Source organism: Physella acuta, unplaced genomic scaffold (assembly GCF_028476545.2).
Source record: "Physella acuta isolate Inbredline_101_S28 unplaced genomic scaffold, ASM2847654v3 ptg002257l, whole genome shotgun sequence".
In the NCBI taxonomy this organism is placed as follows: domain Eukaryota; kingdom Metazoa; phylum Mollusca; class Gastropoda; family Physidae; genus Physella; species Physella acuta.
Window position 1 is genome coordinate 6,760 of NW_026733756.1, and position 17,571 is coordinate 24,330.

The 17,571-nt window shown below is 40.1% G+C and overlaps 2 protein-coding genes across 2 annotated transcripts; both read right to left on the reverse strand.

Moving 5' to 3' along the window:
• Positions 1-2,199: 2,199 nt before the first annotated feature.
• LOC131932682 (TPR-containing protein DDB_G0280363-like) lies at positions 2,200-2,817 on the reverse strand. The gene has a single exon (XM_059289618.1). It carries the CDS (start codon positions 2,815-2,817, stop codon positions 2,200-2,202), a length of 618 nt encoding a protein of 205 aa, XP_059145601.1.
• A 5,706-nt stretch (positions 2,818-8,523) lies between these two features.
• Positions 8,524-17,140, reverse strand: LOC131932686 (uncharacterized). The gene is made up of 3 exons (XM_059289622.1): positions 16,813-17,140; positions 11,919-12,053; positions 8,524-9,147 (listed from the first exon to the last, which is right to left on the reverse strand). The coding sequence occupies exons 1-3, from the start codon at positions 17,029-17,031 to the stop codon at positions 9,031-9,033; spliced, it is 471 nt and encodes a 156-aa protein (XP_059145605.1). The 5' UTR covers positions 17,032-17,140; the 3' UTR covers positions 8,524-9,030.
• Positions 17,141-17,571: the final 431 nt, after the last annotated feature.

Consider the following 17,571-nt stretch of genomic DNA (forward strand, 5'->3'; position numbering starts at 1 on the left):
ATATATCGAACCTCCTCGGCCCGTCGCGAAAATACTACTTGTTGAAATTATTCATACCGATTATATATGAAGGTGTTATTTGGATTTTTTTAAAGAAATGCTCCAATTGTAAAAATGGAACCCCTACATTATTTCAGAAAACACTACAGGATAGGAATCCATCATTGTAACGATAATTGCTTTAAAAAAAATTCCAGTCTATGTAAAATATTTAAATAGCGGAAATGAAGCAATTGTTATGCACAAACAAACAAGCATGCGAAATATCTGCTAAAACTGAACCGAAAAAAAAATAATCTTGTTTTCTGTCCAGTTGAGCTTCTAGCCCAAGGGATGCGCACCAAATTGTGCGGGGATTCTATGGAAATTCCCGATCCTATTCAACCTAGCCAGTCATTATGAACAAACAACATTGAACGGGAATTCCACCAGGGCTAATGTAGTTGGGTGAAATTTCTATCACTGGGTGGTTTATTTGTAACGGCGATGATGATACGGACCATGTAGAGGCTGGACGGTACTGGGTCGAAAATTGGTTTTTCTGTTCTGATGGGATACGCTGCCTGTACAGAAATCAGGGTTTGGGCGAATAATGAAAGCCATGCAGCTGATCAAAGCACTGATTTTCGACTATTGTTGGTCTGTCTGGATGTGATTTGGTCTGTCTGGATGTCCATTTGGTCTGTCTGGATGTCCATTTGGTCTGTCTGGATGTGATTTGGTCTGTCTGGATGACCATTTGGTCTGTCTGGATGTCCATTTGGTCTGTCTGGATGTCCATTTGGTCTGTCTGGATGTCCATTTGGTCTGTCTGGATGTCCATTTGGTCTGTCTGGATGTCCATTTGGTCTGTCTGGATGTCCATTTGGTCTGTCTGGATGTCCATTTGGTCTGTCTGGATGTCCATTTGGTCTGTCTGGATGTCCATTTGGTCTGTCTGGATGTCCATTTGGTCTGTCTGGATGTCCATTTGGTCTGTCTGGATGTCCATTTGGTCTGTCTGGATGTCCATTTGGTCTGTCTGGATGTCCATTTGGTCTGTCTGGATGTCCATTTGGTCTGTCTGGATGTCCATTTGGTCTGTCTGGATGTCCATTTGGTCTGTCTGGATGTCCATTAGGTCTGTCTGGATGTCCATTTGGTCTGTCTGGATGTCCATTTGGTCTGTCTGTATGTCCATTTGGTCTGTCTGGATGTCCATTTGGTCTGTGTGGATATCCATTTGGTCTGTCTGGATGTCCATTTGGTCTGTCTGGATGTCCATTTGGTCTGTCTGGATGTCCATTTGGTCTGTCTGTATGTCTATTTGGTCTGTCTGGATGTCCATTTGGTCTGTGTGGATATCCATTTGGTCTGTCTGGGTGCTCATTTGGTCTGTCTGGATGTCCATTTGGTCTGTCTGGATGTCCATTTGGTCTGTCTAGATGTCCATTTGGTCTGTCTGGATGTCCATTTGGTCAATATGGATATCCATTTGGTCTGTGTGGATATCCATTTGATTTGTCTGGATATCCATTTAGTCTGTCTGGATGTCCGTTTGGTCTGTCTGGATGTCCGTTTCGTCCGTCTGGATGTCCATTTGGTCTGTCTGGATGTCCATTTGGTCTGTCTGGATGTCCATTTAGTCGGTCTTGATGTCCATTTGGTCTGTCTGATTGTCAATTTGGTCTGTCTGGATGTCCATTTGGTCTGTCTGGATGTCCATTTGGTCTGTCTGGATGTCCATTTGGTCTGTCTGGATGTCCATTTAGTCTGTCTGGATGTCCGTTTGGTCTGTCTGGACGTCCATTTGGTCTGTCTGGATGTCCATTTGGTCTGTCTGGATGTCCATTTGGTCTGTCTGGATGTCCATTTAGTCTGTCTGGACGTCCATTTGGTCTGTCTGGATGTGATTTGGTCTGTCTGGATGTGATTTGGTCTGTCTGGATGTCCGTTTGGTCTGTCTGGATGTCCATTTGGACTGTCTGGATGTCCATTTGGCCTGTCTGGTTGGTCTGTCTGTCTGAATGTCCATTTGGTCTATCTGGATGTCCATTTGGTCTGTCTGGATGTCCAATTAGTCTGTCTGGATGTCCATTTGGTCTGTGTGGATATCCATTTGGTCTGTCTGGGTGCTCATTTGGTCTGTCTGGATGTCCATTTGGTCTGTCTGGATGTCCATTTGGTCTGTCTGGATGTCCATTTGGTCTGTCTGGGTGCTCATTTGGTCTGTCTGGATGTCCGTTTGGTCTGTCTGGATGTGATTTGGTCTGTCTGGATGTCCATTTGGACTGTCTGGATGTCCATTTGGCCTGTCTGGTTGGTCTGTCTGTCTGAATGTCCATTTGGTCTATCTGGATGTCCATTTGGTCTGTCTGGATGTCCAATTAGTCTGTCTGGATGTCCATTTGGTCTGCCTAGATGTCCATTTGGTCTGTCTGGATGTCCATTTGGCCTGTCTGGTTGGTCTGTCTGTCTGAATGTCCATTTGGTCTGTCTGGATGTCCATTTGGTCTGTCTGGATGTCCATTTGGCCTGTCTGGTTGGTCTGTCTGTCTGAATGTCCATTTGGTCTGTCTGGATGTCCATTTGGTCTATCTGGATGTCCATTTGGTCTGTCTGGATGTCCATTTGGTCTGTCTGGATGTCCATTTGGTCTGTCTGGATGTCCATTTGGTCTGTCTGGATGGTCTGTCTGGATGTCCATTTGGTCTGGATGTCCATTTGGTCTGTCTGGATGTCCATTTGGTCTGTCTGGATGGTCTGTCTGGATGTCCATTTGGTCTGGATGTCCATTTGGTCTGTCTGGATGTCCATTTGGTCTGTCTGAATGTCCATTTGGTCTGTCTGGTTGGTCTGTCTGGATATCCATTTGGTCTGTCTGGATGTACATTTGGTCTGTCTGGATGTCCATTTGGTCTGTCTGGATGTCCATTTGGTCTGTCTGGATGTCCATTTGGTCTGTCTGGGTGGTCTATCTGGATGTCCATTTTGGTCTGTCTGGTTGGTCTGTCTGAATGTCCATTTGGTCTGTCTGGTTGGTCTGTCTGGATGTCCATTTGGTCTGTCTGGATGTCCGTTTGGTCTTAAATAAAAGTATAAACTGGTTGTCTTAAACTGGTTGTCTTGGCTGCTCTCTAAACTGGTTGTCGTGGCTGGATCTCTAAACTGGTTGTCCTGGTTGGCTCTCTCAACTGGTTGTCGTGGCTGGATCTCTAAACTGGTTGTCCTGGTTGGCTTTCTAAACTGGTTGTCTCACCTATCTGCCCAAGGCTAGCAGCCATAAAATTGAAATAAACTTTTCAGCCCAAGTCCCATAACTCGCTGGTGTAAGAATCCCATTGATTTTTCTCCTGGCTGCCCACGGATAAGACTTTAAGTCCCCATGTGAAGGCTATTGCTCCCCTGGACGTCCGCGGACCCAGTGACCAGCCCTTAAGTCTTATGTTCGACCAGAGTCCGGCTCAAATTGACCGGTATTTTTAGTACTGCGGCTCAAGAAGGGTTGGTGATGGAGTGAAAGGATGGGCTGTTTGTGTGGTAGAATATGTACTGGCTGACTTCATTGAGTCACTCATAAACGTTTAGGTTAAGTGGGTTAGGATGTGTAGAGGATCACGTGATGCGGGGGTAAAAAAATTGATGGGTGTTTTATATCGCAGTTATAGTTTATGGGATGGATGGATGGATGGATGGACGAATGGAGAAGTGGAGAAATGGACGAATGGACAAATGGACGAATGGACGAATGGACAAATGGAGGAATGGACAAATGGACAAATGGAGGAATGGACGAATGGACGAATGGACAAATGGACAAATGGACAAATGGACAAATGGACAAATGGAGGAATGGAGGAATGGACAAATGGAGGAATGGACAAATAGACGAATGGATAAATTGACAAATGGAGGAATTGACGAATTGACAAATGGACAAATGGACAGATGGAGGAATGGACGAATGGTCAAATGGACAAATAGACGAATGGACAAATGGACAAATAGACGAATGGACAAATGTAGGAATGGACGAATGGACAAATGGAGGAATGGAAAAATGGACAAATGAAGGAATGGACGAATGGAGGATTGGAGGAATGGAGGAATGGACAAAATGTTTAATGGCTAAATGGACGAACGGACGGATGGACAAATAGATAAATGTATGAATGGATGAATGGACCAATAGACGGATGGACGGACGGACACTTGAATGGACGGGTCGACTGTTTTAAAGATGGATACACACCCATTAACCTATAAATATTGCGCCATGCTTAGCAAAATGTGATTACACCACACTGGCCCCGTACATAAGAAACAAAAGTTTTTTGGAGTCCTTTCAACTCCTGTGAAAAAGCACTTTGGACATTTTAAAAAATAGTTAGGCATGGAAAAATTGGTTAACGGTTCTAAAAAAAAGGATAAGGATTTTTTTTATAACGCTTGCAGTTTTAGAGTTGAGACTTGAAACATTGGTTGATGTTTTGTTACGACTTATTCTGTTGATAGTGATGTTCTTATTTTATGTTATTTCTCTGTTATCGTTCACATTAACTCTCTTTCTCCGCACACGCGCAAACACACGCACGCACACACACGCACGCACGCACACACACACATACACACACATGCACGCACACACACACACGCACGCACATATACATACACACACTACATTTCGAAAGGTTTCTCCCCTAAATGTCCTCAACTTTCTCTAGAGGAGGATGGATCTCTCACAACTTCTGTTTCACCCCACACTTCACCATCTCCCTCTGCTTCTTTCTGTCTTTTCTTCTACCTCCCCCTTCACTCCCTCCCTCCCTCCTTCCCTTCGTCCCTCTCATTCCTTCTCCAATTATTCCTGTTTCTTCCTTCCATCCTCTCTCGATCTCCTTCTCCTTCCTCTCTCCTTCCCTACCACACCCCCCCCCCCCCACATACACACACTTTGTCCACTATTTCCATAAATTTCTAGTTTGGCATTTTAGAATTTAGACGTGATTTTGTTGTCATTTTGATGTCATTTTGTTGTAATATATTTTTCTCATTTATTAACTTCGTTATGAACATGCACCTCACTGAAACCCCATTAGCTTTAATAAATGTAATTGAAACCATGCAAACATAATTTATATATATGCACACAAAGGGAGGTAATGCCAATGAGACTGGAAAACACTAATCTATATTTTCGTTATCTTAAATTATTTTTAAACCACAGTTTTCTAAATCAATTTCGTGAAAATTAAATAGACAATAGTGCAAACAGGTATGCTTAATATGGCTTTTGGTTTTTTTTTTTTTAAATAATATAACATCTGAAATAAAATGTTCTTCTAAATATTAAATAAAACTTATTTCTCTAATATAACTTACTAATCAAGTAAAATTTCATCGTTACACCATCACCGCCAGTCCACCCCCCCATCCACACTCCCCCCCCCCACCCACACCTTGCTGGGGTATGTGCCGCCAACCAAAGATTTCAAAATGGACGGGCAGTGATGGCGTGATGATGCTACACATACACCAATAGAGGCACACACTCATACATATTTTTAGACACACACTCACACTTACAGAAACATATACACTCAGACACACGCACACATAGACACAAATACAGACACACACACACAGTTACAGACATACACATTTAAAACTCAGACACATACACTCAACACATAGACACTCACATATACGCTTGCAGGCACCTACACAATCATATAAACGCATATAAATTCACATACACTCACACGTACACACTCAGATACACACAAATTCAAAACGTAGACACACACATACAGACACACACGCTTACATACACATTTACACTCAGTCATATAAACTCTTACACATACTCAACATATAGACACACACACACACACACAAACATAAAGACACACATACATACAGACACACAAACAAACACGCACACACAACATACATGTATAACGATTTTCTTTTTTCCATTTTTTCCATCCACCAACGCCTCCACTTAAAAAAAAAAGCCATTTAGGGAAGCCATTAAAAATCTGTGGCTAACATTGGCTGGCCTTTCTCCTTGATTAATGGACATTGAGGCAAACATGGATCATTAATGACGCGGCTCCAAGGCCATTTGGCCATCTTAATTATGTGTTGAAATATTTATAGATGATCCATGAATTTGCAACTGAGGCATACTTTGCAACTCGGTTTTTAACTTTTTTTTTATCATTGTATTTGTCTTCGTATTTATTGTGCAAGCAGGAATTGTAATTTTCAATGTGAAAACTGCAGATATATTGTGCAATTTAATTCGCAGTCATTTACTGTGTTATAAAACTTGCAGTCATATTGTGCAATGAAAATTGCAGTCACGAAAATTGCAGTCCTATAGTGCTATGAAAAGTGCAGTCATTTATTGTGATGTGAAATTTGCAGTCAGGAAAATTGCAGTCATAAAAATTGCAGTCATGAAAATAGCAGTCATGTATTATAATGTGAAAACATGTTATGTATTTTCATAACAAACCTCTCTCGCAGATTGCATCATATTCAAGACAGACGGTCTGAGAGACAAGCACTACTTTTTGCTGACTGATTCTAGAGCCTAGCCCTATATTTTCTCGATCAGTGATTTTTTCAGACGAGTGCTAGGTAGCCTAGCACATTTTACAGAGGAGTTCTGGATAGTCTAGCACTTTTTACAGACGAGTGCTAGATAGCCTAGCACATTTTACAGACGAGTGCTAGATAGCCTAGCACATTTTACAGACGAGTGCTAGATAGCCTAGCACATTTTGCAAATGAGTGCTGGATAGCCTACCCTTTGTTAATCAGAGCAGTTTAAAATCATTACTGAAATTATTTACCCTTTGTTAATCAGTAGGCCTACATTTTGAAAACATTAGTGATATTTAAACCCAGCTTTAAACCATTTTTAGCATATTTTTATACCATTAAAAGTAACAATTCCCTTTTTAGACCTAACCTAACAAAAATCAAGTAAAGTTCATATTATGTGACATCAACTTATGAGGGGATAATGTGTTCAGCATCATGTCAAGCCGTTTCTTCTTTATCTAACGTGAGGCAGGTACCCATCAGAGCTGGGTGGACTCAGGGACGTCCTGTAGACTAAAGTCCTGATTAAAATCCGAACTTTCGAGTCAGCTGTCGAGTGCTCTACCACCCAATCACACCGTCCTATTCTTAAATCCATTTCGTATTTTAAACATTTAACAACCCGGATTAATACGTATTCCCTTAAATATAGATCCATGTAAATTAAGCTAAAACTAAATGCCAAAAACTCGGTCTTCCAATATCCACGTCATTAAGAGCATACAGACTTGTCTGAAGAAACTTTATCCCAGGTCAGCTTTTAACCAACTGCGCTTATAAATAATGGAGTCCCCATTAAATATTCAAACATCAAGCTTGCATTATGCATACTTGCTATTTGGATCAGATATCATCTTGCTTATGGGGTAAAAATGCCATCGTGGTTTATTTCAAAGAAACCAAAACCGTTCTTGAGGCAGTATGGGTTATTTTTTTTTTTTTTGTTGAAGGCAGGAAGAAAAAATTAATTAAAATAATTTTAGAAAGGAATTGTAAATTAAGTTGGTTGTTTTATAAAGAAGTTAGTGACGACATTTGTGTGCTTTAGTGTAATTTGATTAAGAATTGCGTTGGCTAATTGAATTTAGATGTGAATTAATGAGATTTGGTTTAATGAGTGTGTTATTGGGTTTAGATGTGCGTCGTTCGTGTGATTGAATTTAGATGTGATTTCATGGGACTGGGCTTAGATTTACAAACAGTATTATTTGTTTACAAATATGGCGATTGTTTTGTTGTTTTTTTGTGTGTAAATATGGGCTGTGTTTGTTTTGGGCTCTTTGACAGGTGTGTCTAGATCCTGTCTCAAACAAGACAGTATATTCGAGACAGCCTGCACCTGTCACACACAAGATAGGTATTTGAGACACCCTGCATATGTCACACACAAGACAGGTAATTGAGACAGCCAGCACCTGTCTCAAACAAGACAGGTAATTGAGACAGCCAGCACCTGTCACACACAAGACAGGTAATTGAGACAGCCTGAACCTGTCACACACAAGACAGGTAATTGAGACAGCCTGCACCTGTCACACACAAGACAGGTAATTGAGACAGCCTGCACCTGTCTCAAACAAGACAGGTAATTGAGACAGCCTGCACCTGTCACACACAAGACAGGTAATTGAGACACCTTGTACTTGTCACACACAAGACAGGTAATTGAGACAGCCAGCACCTGTCTCAAACAAGACAGGTAATTGAGACAGCCTGAACCTGTCACACACAAGACAGGTAATTGAGACACCCTGCACCTATCACACACGAGACAGGTGTTCCTAACACCCCAACTCTGTTTCTTGTGTTACTGCCTTCAGTATAAGATACTTATGTCTTAGTGTATATATTCTAAGATGACAACATACTAACACGTATTAAATTTATTAAACTAGCATCCAACATAAAAAAAATCAGAAAATATTGTGGTCCCTTTATGTGCATGTTTATTTCAATGTCTAATTAATGCGGATGTCGCACATTCACAAAGATGTCACAAATTCACAAAGATGTCACAAATTCACAAAGATGTCACAAATTCACAAAGATGTCACAAATTCACAAAGATGTCACAATTTCACAAAGATGTCGTAGGTGCCATTACTCACAAAACACATGCCGCAGACTTCACCCACTCCTAAGGCCAAGAAACTAGATATCAACATACTGGTCAATGAAGTCATCAATGTTGTCGGCATACGTCACTTCCGCGCCCATTTTTTCAACCAATCACCTTTATACGAGTCAAATTTACTTCTACCAATCTGCGATGATATCCACCTATTGATCTATCACAATTTGATTCTATCCTCAGGGCATGAAACATGTGATGAGCACTAGACTTGATGACGTGAAAGATGGATCCTGGTGTCTTTATTGAAGATCTACTAATCTATTACGCGAACGTCCAAGAAGTCTGGACAACAGAACCGGAGTTTAATACCGCCTTGTTCGTGACTCGTACTTGTCCAGGGCTCGCTGAGCATGCTCGTGGGCTCTTTCCAAGATAGATTTGGGGATCATTTTCCTCAGGGCTCGAGTGATGATGGGGGGCTGGGGAGGAAGGGGGTCAGTTTAAATGGTGCAGGTCAATGTGTGCCTTGTTTGTGTAGAATTAAGTAAGAATGTATGGCTCGGGTATTGGAATTTGGCTGTGCTAGTTTAGGCATGGGATATAGCTTTATTTAGACGTGGATGAATGTATCGTGTGAATAACACTATGCGGTTAATGAGCCTGGAAGCCAAACACATTGAGTACTTATTAGAACTGAGTTGGCTCAGAGACAACCTGCAGACCCAAATCGAATCCCTGTCAGGTACCCGTTACAGCTGAGTTAGCTCAGTGACGTCCTACAGACCTGGGCTTGGTAATCGAGCCTGGCAGGTACCCATTAGAGCTGAGTTAACTCAGTGACATCATGAAGACCCGAGCCCGGGAGTTAAAACCCTGCTGGGTACCCATTAGAGCTGAGTTAACTCAGTGAAGTCCACTAACGACTCTTGAACGTGAGCTCTAGAATTTCATCCTGGTCAAATACGCTCAACGAAACTCGTCAATACAGAGCCATTGGTAGAAGGGTTTAATTAGAGGTCAAGGTTAGGTTTGGTGGTAAGGTTAGGGTCAGTTACAAAGTTACGCGTAAAGGAGTTAAGCCAGGACCTAGGAATAACATTCGCGAATTTCTCTACAAAAAAAAAGAAGGTATAGCTAATCGATATGAGCCGATTGTTTAAGTTAACTTGATCTTTACTTCACTCTTTGTTTTAATTAAAAGGTTATGGCTAGTCCTAAGACCTTTAAAAATACATACCTAATCGTAACTACTTTAAATATCCATGCCAGATCCTAACACCTATAAAAAAATCTATGCCTAATCCCAACACCTTTAAAAATCTATGCCTAATCCCAACACCTTTAAAAATCTATGCCTAATCCCAACACCTTTAAAAATCTATGCCTAATCCCAACACCTTTAAAAATCTATGCCTTATCCCCCAACACCTTTAAAAATCTATGCCTTATCCCCCAACACCTTTAAAAATCTATGCCTTATCCCCCAACACCTTTAAAAATCTATGCCTAATCCCCCAACACCTTTAAAAATCTATGCCTAATCCCAACACCTTTAAAAATCTATGCCTAATCCCAACACCTTTAAAAATCTATGCCTAATCCCAACACCTTTAAAAATCTATGCCTAATCCCAACACCTTTAAAAATCTATGCCTAATCCCAACACCTTTAAAAATCTATGCCTAATCCCAACACCTTTAAAAATCTATGCCTAATACCCCAACACCTTTAAAAATCTATGCCTAATCCCAACACCTTTAAAAATCTATGCCTAATCCCAACACCTTTAAAAATCTATGCCTAATCCCAACACCTTTAAAAACCTATGCCTAATCCCCCAACACCTTTAAAAATCTATGCCTAATCCCAACACCTTTAAAAATCTATGCCTAATCCCAACACCTTTAAAAATCTATGCCTAATGCCAACACCTTTAAAAATATATGCCTAATCCCAACACCTTTAAAAATCTATGCCTAATCCCAACACCTTTAAAAATCTATGCCTAATCCCAACACCTTTAAAAATCTATGCCTAATCCCAACACCTTTAAAAATCTATGCCTAATCCCAACACCTTTAAAAATCTATGCCTAATCCCAACACCTTTAAAAATCTATGCCTAATCCCAACACCTTTAAAAATCTATGCCTAATCCCAACACCTTTAAAAATCTATGCCTAATCCCAACACCTTTAAAAATCTATGCCTAATCCCCCAACACCTTTAAAAATCTATGCCTAATCCCAACATCTTTAAACATCCATCCCAAATCCTAACACCTTGTCTTACGCTAACCCAATGCCCAAAAAGTGATGCCGTATAATGTCGACCCAAAATTTTAAAGATTTGCAGAATTATAACAGTATGGTGAAACGGTTTAAATTAGGCTAGGGTTAAGATTATCCAAACTTCACCAAAATCTGGTTAAAAAGGAGAAGATTTAAGCGCGGGGTTGGTACTGGTTAGGGGTAAGATTATGGGTCGATGTGCCGTTATCGTATATACTAGTAGTATTATGGGCATATGGTGGGCATATGGTTAGTTGGCATGGTATATACTAGTTGTATTATGGGCATATGGTTAGTTGGCATATGCTAGGGTAGGTTTAGAACAAGGGTTAAATGTGCATCCATTTGATTGAACTACAGTTTCGTGGACACATTATCAGGTCAGGTTAGGAACATGAGTAGGACTGGGATAAAATAACGGTTAGCGTTAGGGCTGGGACAAGATTAGAGTTAACGGTTAGAGTTCGGGATTGGGGTCGGATGTAGGGTTGCGATATCAGCAGGGTCGAAACCGCCCAGCTTGTGGCCACTTCTAAAAGTACTTCGATACCGCCCCCAAGAAACGTACAACGAAGCTTGTGTCTGATTGCGACAGTACGACCTAACGTGTGCCACTATCTATAGTGTATCGATACCGCCCTACCTAATGTGTATCACGTTCTGTAGTGTATCGATACCGTCCTACATAGCATGTGCCACTTTCAATAGTGTGTCGATACCGCCCGACATAACATGTGCCACTTTCAATAGTGTGTCGATACCGCCCAACTCAACATGTTCCGCTTTCTATAGTGTATCGATACCGCCCGACCTAACATGTGCCACTTTCAATAGTGTATCGATACCGCCCGACCTAACATGTGCCACTTTCAATAGTGTATCGATACCGCCAACATAACGTGCTACTTTCTAAAGTGTATCGATACCGCCCGACCTAAAAAAAAAAAGGTGAGCCCATACCTTGAGAACTTTCCTCCGTCCCATCTTGGTTTTGGCTTGGTTGGCGATACTGTGCAGGGCGTTTTTTAATAGGGCGTCTATCATCCTGACCGACTTCCCGTTCAGGATGTGATAGGGCTGTATGCGCTTCGACACCTGATGACCAGTTCACATCATTAGAGAAAACAATGGGAGGGGGGGGATTAATTTAGGAGTTCATTATTGGTATAAGTTGAACTTTTTACATTATGGAGAAGCTAATTTAGCCGAAAATATTCGTTAATGCCTAACCTAAAAGTAAAGAACAAAATGCTGGGTTGACTCAATAATTTATTGTGAGGCAATTTGTTCGGGGGAAGGAGGCAATTTGGGGAGGGAGGCAATTTGGTCGGGGGAGGGAGGCAATTTGGTCGGGGGTTAGAGGCAATTTGGTCGGGGGAGGGAGGCAATTTGGTGGGGGGTGGGAGGCAATTTGGTCGGGGGAGGGAGGCAATTTGGTCGGAGGGAGGCAATTTGGTCGGGGGAGGGAGGCAATTTGGTCGGGGGTTAGAGGCAATTTGGTCGGGGGAGGGAGGCAATTTGGTGGGGGGTGGGAGGCAATTTGGTGGGGGGTTAAAGGCAATTTGGTCGGAGGGAGGCAATTTGGTCGGGGGAGGGAGGCAATTTGGTCGGGGGAGGGAGGCAATTTGGTCGGGGGAGGGAGGCAATTTGGTCGGGGGTGGGAGGCAATTTGGTCGGGGGAGGGAGGCAATTTGGTCGGGGGTGGGAGGCAATTTGGTCGGGGGTGGGAGGCAATTTGGTCGGGGGTTAGAGGCAATTTGGTCGGGGGAGGGAGGCAATTTGGTCGGGGGAGGGAGGCAATTTGGTCGGGGAGGGAGGCAATTTGGTGGGGGATGACTTGAAGTTTCTGCCCCAGTTGATTTGGGTTTTTTTTATTTTTTTAAACTATAGCTGTGATAAAAACTATAGCTGTGATAAAAACTATAGCTGTGATAAAAGCTATAGCAGTGATAAAAGCTATAGCTGTGATAAATCTATAGCTGTGATAAAAACTATAGCTGTGATAAAAACTATAACTGTGATAAAAACTATAGCTGTGATAAAAACTATAGCTGTGATAAAAACTATAACTGTGATAAAAACTATAGCCGTGATAAAAACTATAGCTGTGATAAAAACTATAGCTGTGATAAAAACTATAGCTGTGATAAAAACTATAACTGTGATAAAAACTATAGCTGTGATAAAAACTATAGCTGTGATAAAAACTATAGCTGTGATAAAAACTATAGCTGTGATAAAAACTATAACTGTGATAAAAACTATAGCCGTGATAAAAACTATAGCTGTGATAAAAACTATAACTGTGATAAAAACTATAGCTGTGATAAAAGCTATAGCTGTGATAAAAGCTATAGCTGTGATAAAAACTATAGCTGTGATAAAAATTATAGCTGTGATAAAAACAATCTATAGCTGTGATAAAAACTATAGCTGTGATAAAAATTATAGCTGTGATAAAAACTATAGCTGTGATAAAAATATAGCTGTGATAAAAACTATAGCTGTGATAAAAATTATAGCTGTGATAAAAACTATAGCTGTGATAAAAATATATCTGTGATAAAAAATATAGCTGTGATAAAAAATATAGCTGTGATAAATACTATAGCTGTGATAAAAACTATAGCCGTGATAAAAACTATAGCTGAGATAAAAATTATAGCTGTGATAAAAACAAACTATAGCTGTGATAAAAACTATAGCTGTTATCACTAAAAGAGTCAGGATTACATCTTATGTCACTGGCGAGTTTAGATTAGTGGAAGAGCTAAAACATAAACCAGCATCGAATTACCGTGCATACTTTAAGCTTGTGTAGAGTTAGGTTTTAGTTTAACTAAGGTAGTAATCGTTAAGTTATACACTGGCCTCACGTTAATAAAAGGATGTTATATTCTGTTGATACTAGCCAGTGTAGGTAAAAGTCTCGGCTATTAATGTCAGGATAGGTTTAAGTATGGGTACATTGATGTCATGTAGGTTTAAGTATGGGCACATTGATGTCATGTATGTTTAAGTATAGGCACATTGATGCCATATAGGTTTAAGTATGGGCACATTGATGTCATATAAGTTTAAGTATGGGCACATTGATGCAATATAGGTTTAAGTATGGGCACATTGATGTCATGTAGGTTTAAGTATGGGCACATTGATGTCATATAAGTTTAAGTATGGGCACATTGATGCAATATAGGTTTAAGTATGGGCACATTGATGTCATATAAGTTTAAGTATGGGCACATTGATGCAATATAGGTTTAAGTATGGGCACATTGATGTCATGTAGGTTTAAGTATGGGCACATTGATGTCATATAAGTATAAGTATGGGCACATTGACACCATATAGGTTTAAGTATGGGCACATTGATGTCATATAAGTTTAAGTATGGGCACATTGATGCAATATAGGTTTAAGTATGGGCACATTGATGTCATATAGGTTTAAGTATGGGCACATTGATGTCATGTAGGATTAAGTATGGGCACATTGATGTCATGTAGGTTTAAGTATGGGTACATTGATGCCATGTAGGATTAAGTATGGGCACATTGATGCCATGTAGGTTTAAGTATGGGCACATAGATGTCATGTAGGTTTAAGTATGGGCACATTGATGCAATATAGGTTTAAGTATGGGCACATTGATGCCATGTAGGTTTAAGTATGGGCACATTGATGGCTTGTAGGTTTAAGTATGGGCACATTGATGACATGTAGGTTTAAGTATGGGCACATTGATGCCATGTAGGTTTAAGTATGGGCACATTGATGTCATGTAGGATTAAGTATGGGCACATTGATGTCATGTAGGTTTAAGTATGGGTACATTGATGCCATGTAGGATTAAGTATGGGCACATTGATGCCATGTAGGTTTAAGTATGGGCACATAGATGTCATGTAGGTTTAAGTATGGGCACATTGATGCAATATAGGTTTAAGTATGGGCACATTGATGCCATGTAGGTTTAAGTATGGGCACATTGATGTCATGTAGGTTTAAGTATGGGTACATTGATGCCATGTAGGATTAAGTATGGGCACATTGATGCCATGTAGGTTTAAGTATGGGCACATAGATGTCATGTAGGTTTAAGTATGGGCACATTGATGCAATATAGGTTTAAGTATGGGCACATTGATGCCATGTAGGTTTAAGTATGGGCACATTGATGCCATGTAGGTTTAAGTATGGGCACATTGATGCCATGTAGGTTTAAGTATGGGCACATTGATGCCATGTAGGTTTAAGTATGGGCACATTGATGTCATGTAGGTTTAAGTATGGGCACATTGATGCCATGTAGGATTACCTATGGGCACATTGATGTCATGTAGGATTAAGTATGGGCACATTGATGTCATGTAGGTTTAGGTATGGGTACATTGATGCCAGTGTAGGTTTAAGTATGGGCACATTGATGCCATGTAGGATTAAGTATGGGCACATTGATGCCAGTATAGGTTTAAGTATGGGCACATTGATGTCATGTAGGTTTAGGTATGGGTACATTGATGCCAGTATAGGTTTAAGTATGGGCACATTGATGCCATGTAGGTTTAAGTATGGGCACATTGATGTCATGTAGGATTAAGTATGGGCACATTGATGCCATATAGGTTTAAGTATGGGCACATTGATGCCATGTAGGTTTAAATATGGGCACATTGATGCCATGTAGGTTTAAATATGGGCACATTGATGCCATGTAGGTTTAAGTATGGGCACATTGATGTCATGTAGGTTTAAGTATGGGCACATTGATGTCATGTAGGTTTAAGTATGGGCACATTGATGCCAGTATAGGTTTACGTCAGAGGACAATGGTGCCAGCAAAGGTTGTGTGCCATTCCAGCTTAGACAGGAATATCAACTATATAAAAGCTTCAAACGTTTTCCACGTTCCTAATTAGTTAAACGTAGTAAAATAAGCTAAACGGCACCTTTTGATGAGCTTTACCTTACTACCTAGAATTACTTTACAGGCAAAAAACATATGCCAATTTAATCTTGTGGGAAAGCTCTGGAATAGTTCTGCTGTACTATTTTACGAGGCTACTAGACTGACATACTTGATATAGTTAATGAAATCAGTAAGCACAGAAATCAGTAATATTGTATATGAATGATGTTAAGCACTTACCTTTTGATGTAGGAATTCCTTACAAATGTTATAGTTTGATGTAGTAATGACTACAGTACCTCACCTTCTTCGGGATCTGATCTTTGCTGGGATTATCTTTTATAATAATTATCTTCAATTAGAACTATACTCTTTTGAATCTAGATCTAAGATTTACTAAACCGAGCTTAGTATTTACCTTTTGATTTATCGCCTAAAACTGACCGTCTTGATGTAGAAATAGCCTACTCGCCTTCTAGTTGTAAGAATAGCATAAAAAGTGTCAGTCTTCATGTAGAAATAGCATATACACCTTCATGATATAAGAATAGATTAAAAACTGACCGTCTTGATGTAGCCTAGTTGATATATAGATTCTATAGCCTTCTTGATATAGATCTAGGTATAGCTTTTAAAAACAACTCATCATCTTGTTTAAGGACTCGCCCAATGCACTCACCTTGTTTTTGTAACAATTTAGTCTTTATGTACGAATAGCCAACACACCTTGATGTACGAATAGCCTACATACCTTCTTGGTGTACGAATAGCTTAAAAACTCTCAGTCTTGATGTACTTATAGCCTTCTAGATGTAAGAATAGTTTATAAGCAGACCGTCTTAATGTAGGTATAGCCTACTTGTCTACTTGAAATAACATTAGCGATCTAGCATTTAAGAAAAAAATCACCATCTTGACCAAGGACACGCCCAAAGTACTCACCTTCTTGATGTAAGAGTTGAACTTGACGTCCTGCATGTTCTTTGGGACTGTCTTAGGATACTCAAACTCTGGCAGTTTGCTCCGGCGTTTACGTTTGGGGGTGGAGCTGCGCCTTCGTCGACCTTGGTAGCTGTTTCTCGACTGTCGAGCTGCGGGCCTCCTCCTCCTGACTGTGGTCCTCCGTCCTCTAGCGGTGGGCCGACGTCTGCTTGGCGCCATCTTTGAACAATTCTGGGTGTTTGGTGATGATAGAATAATTTAGTGGGAGCGGAAGAAATGGCTTCTTGTCTTGTAGTCTTGGACTTCTTGGCAACAGAGGGCACGTCATAAGTACACAATTTGACGTCACTTCCGTGGTCTCCGGGGTTTTCTTGCAACCATTTTGATGACGTAAATTCTTTTTTTTTTCATGTACTAACAATATATAAGCCATATTTTAGAATAGAAAAAAAAAGTTTTATTATTTTTAAATAACACAAAACAATTTTAAAGAAGGCTATTGTTTAATTCTAAAGTAGACGATTGTTTAATTTTAAAGAAGACTATTGTTTAATTTTAGAGTAGACTATTGTTTAATTTTAAAGTAGACTATTGTTTAATTTTAAAGTAGACTATTGTTTAATTTTAAAGAAGACGATTGTTTAATTTTAAAGAAGACTATTGTTTAATTTTAAAGTAGACTATTGTTTGTACTAAAAATATTAATTTCCATTCATACTTTCAATATCATTTCAAGGGTAAATCTGAATTTTATGTAGA

Bases quoted from the DNA above. Each gene is read 5' to 3' on its own strand.
- LOC131932682 (XM_059289618.1), bottom strand. From the start codon at position 2,817: ATGGACATTCAGACAGACCAAATGGACATCCAGACAGACCAAATGGAC.
- LOC131932686 (XM_059289622.1), bottom strand. From the start codon at position 17,031: ATGGCGCCAAGCAGACGTCGGCCCACCGCTAGAGGACGGAGGACCACA. The intron at 12,054-16,812 runs GTGAGTACTTTG...ACTGGTCATCAG, and splicing joins TCAACTCTTACATCAAGAAG to GTGTCGAAGCGCATACAGCC. The intron at 9,148-11,918 runs GTATGGGCTCAC...CTTCCTCCCCAG, and splicing joins GACGGAGGAAAGTTCTCAAG to CCCCCCATCATCACTCGAGC.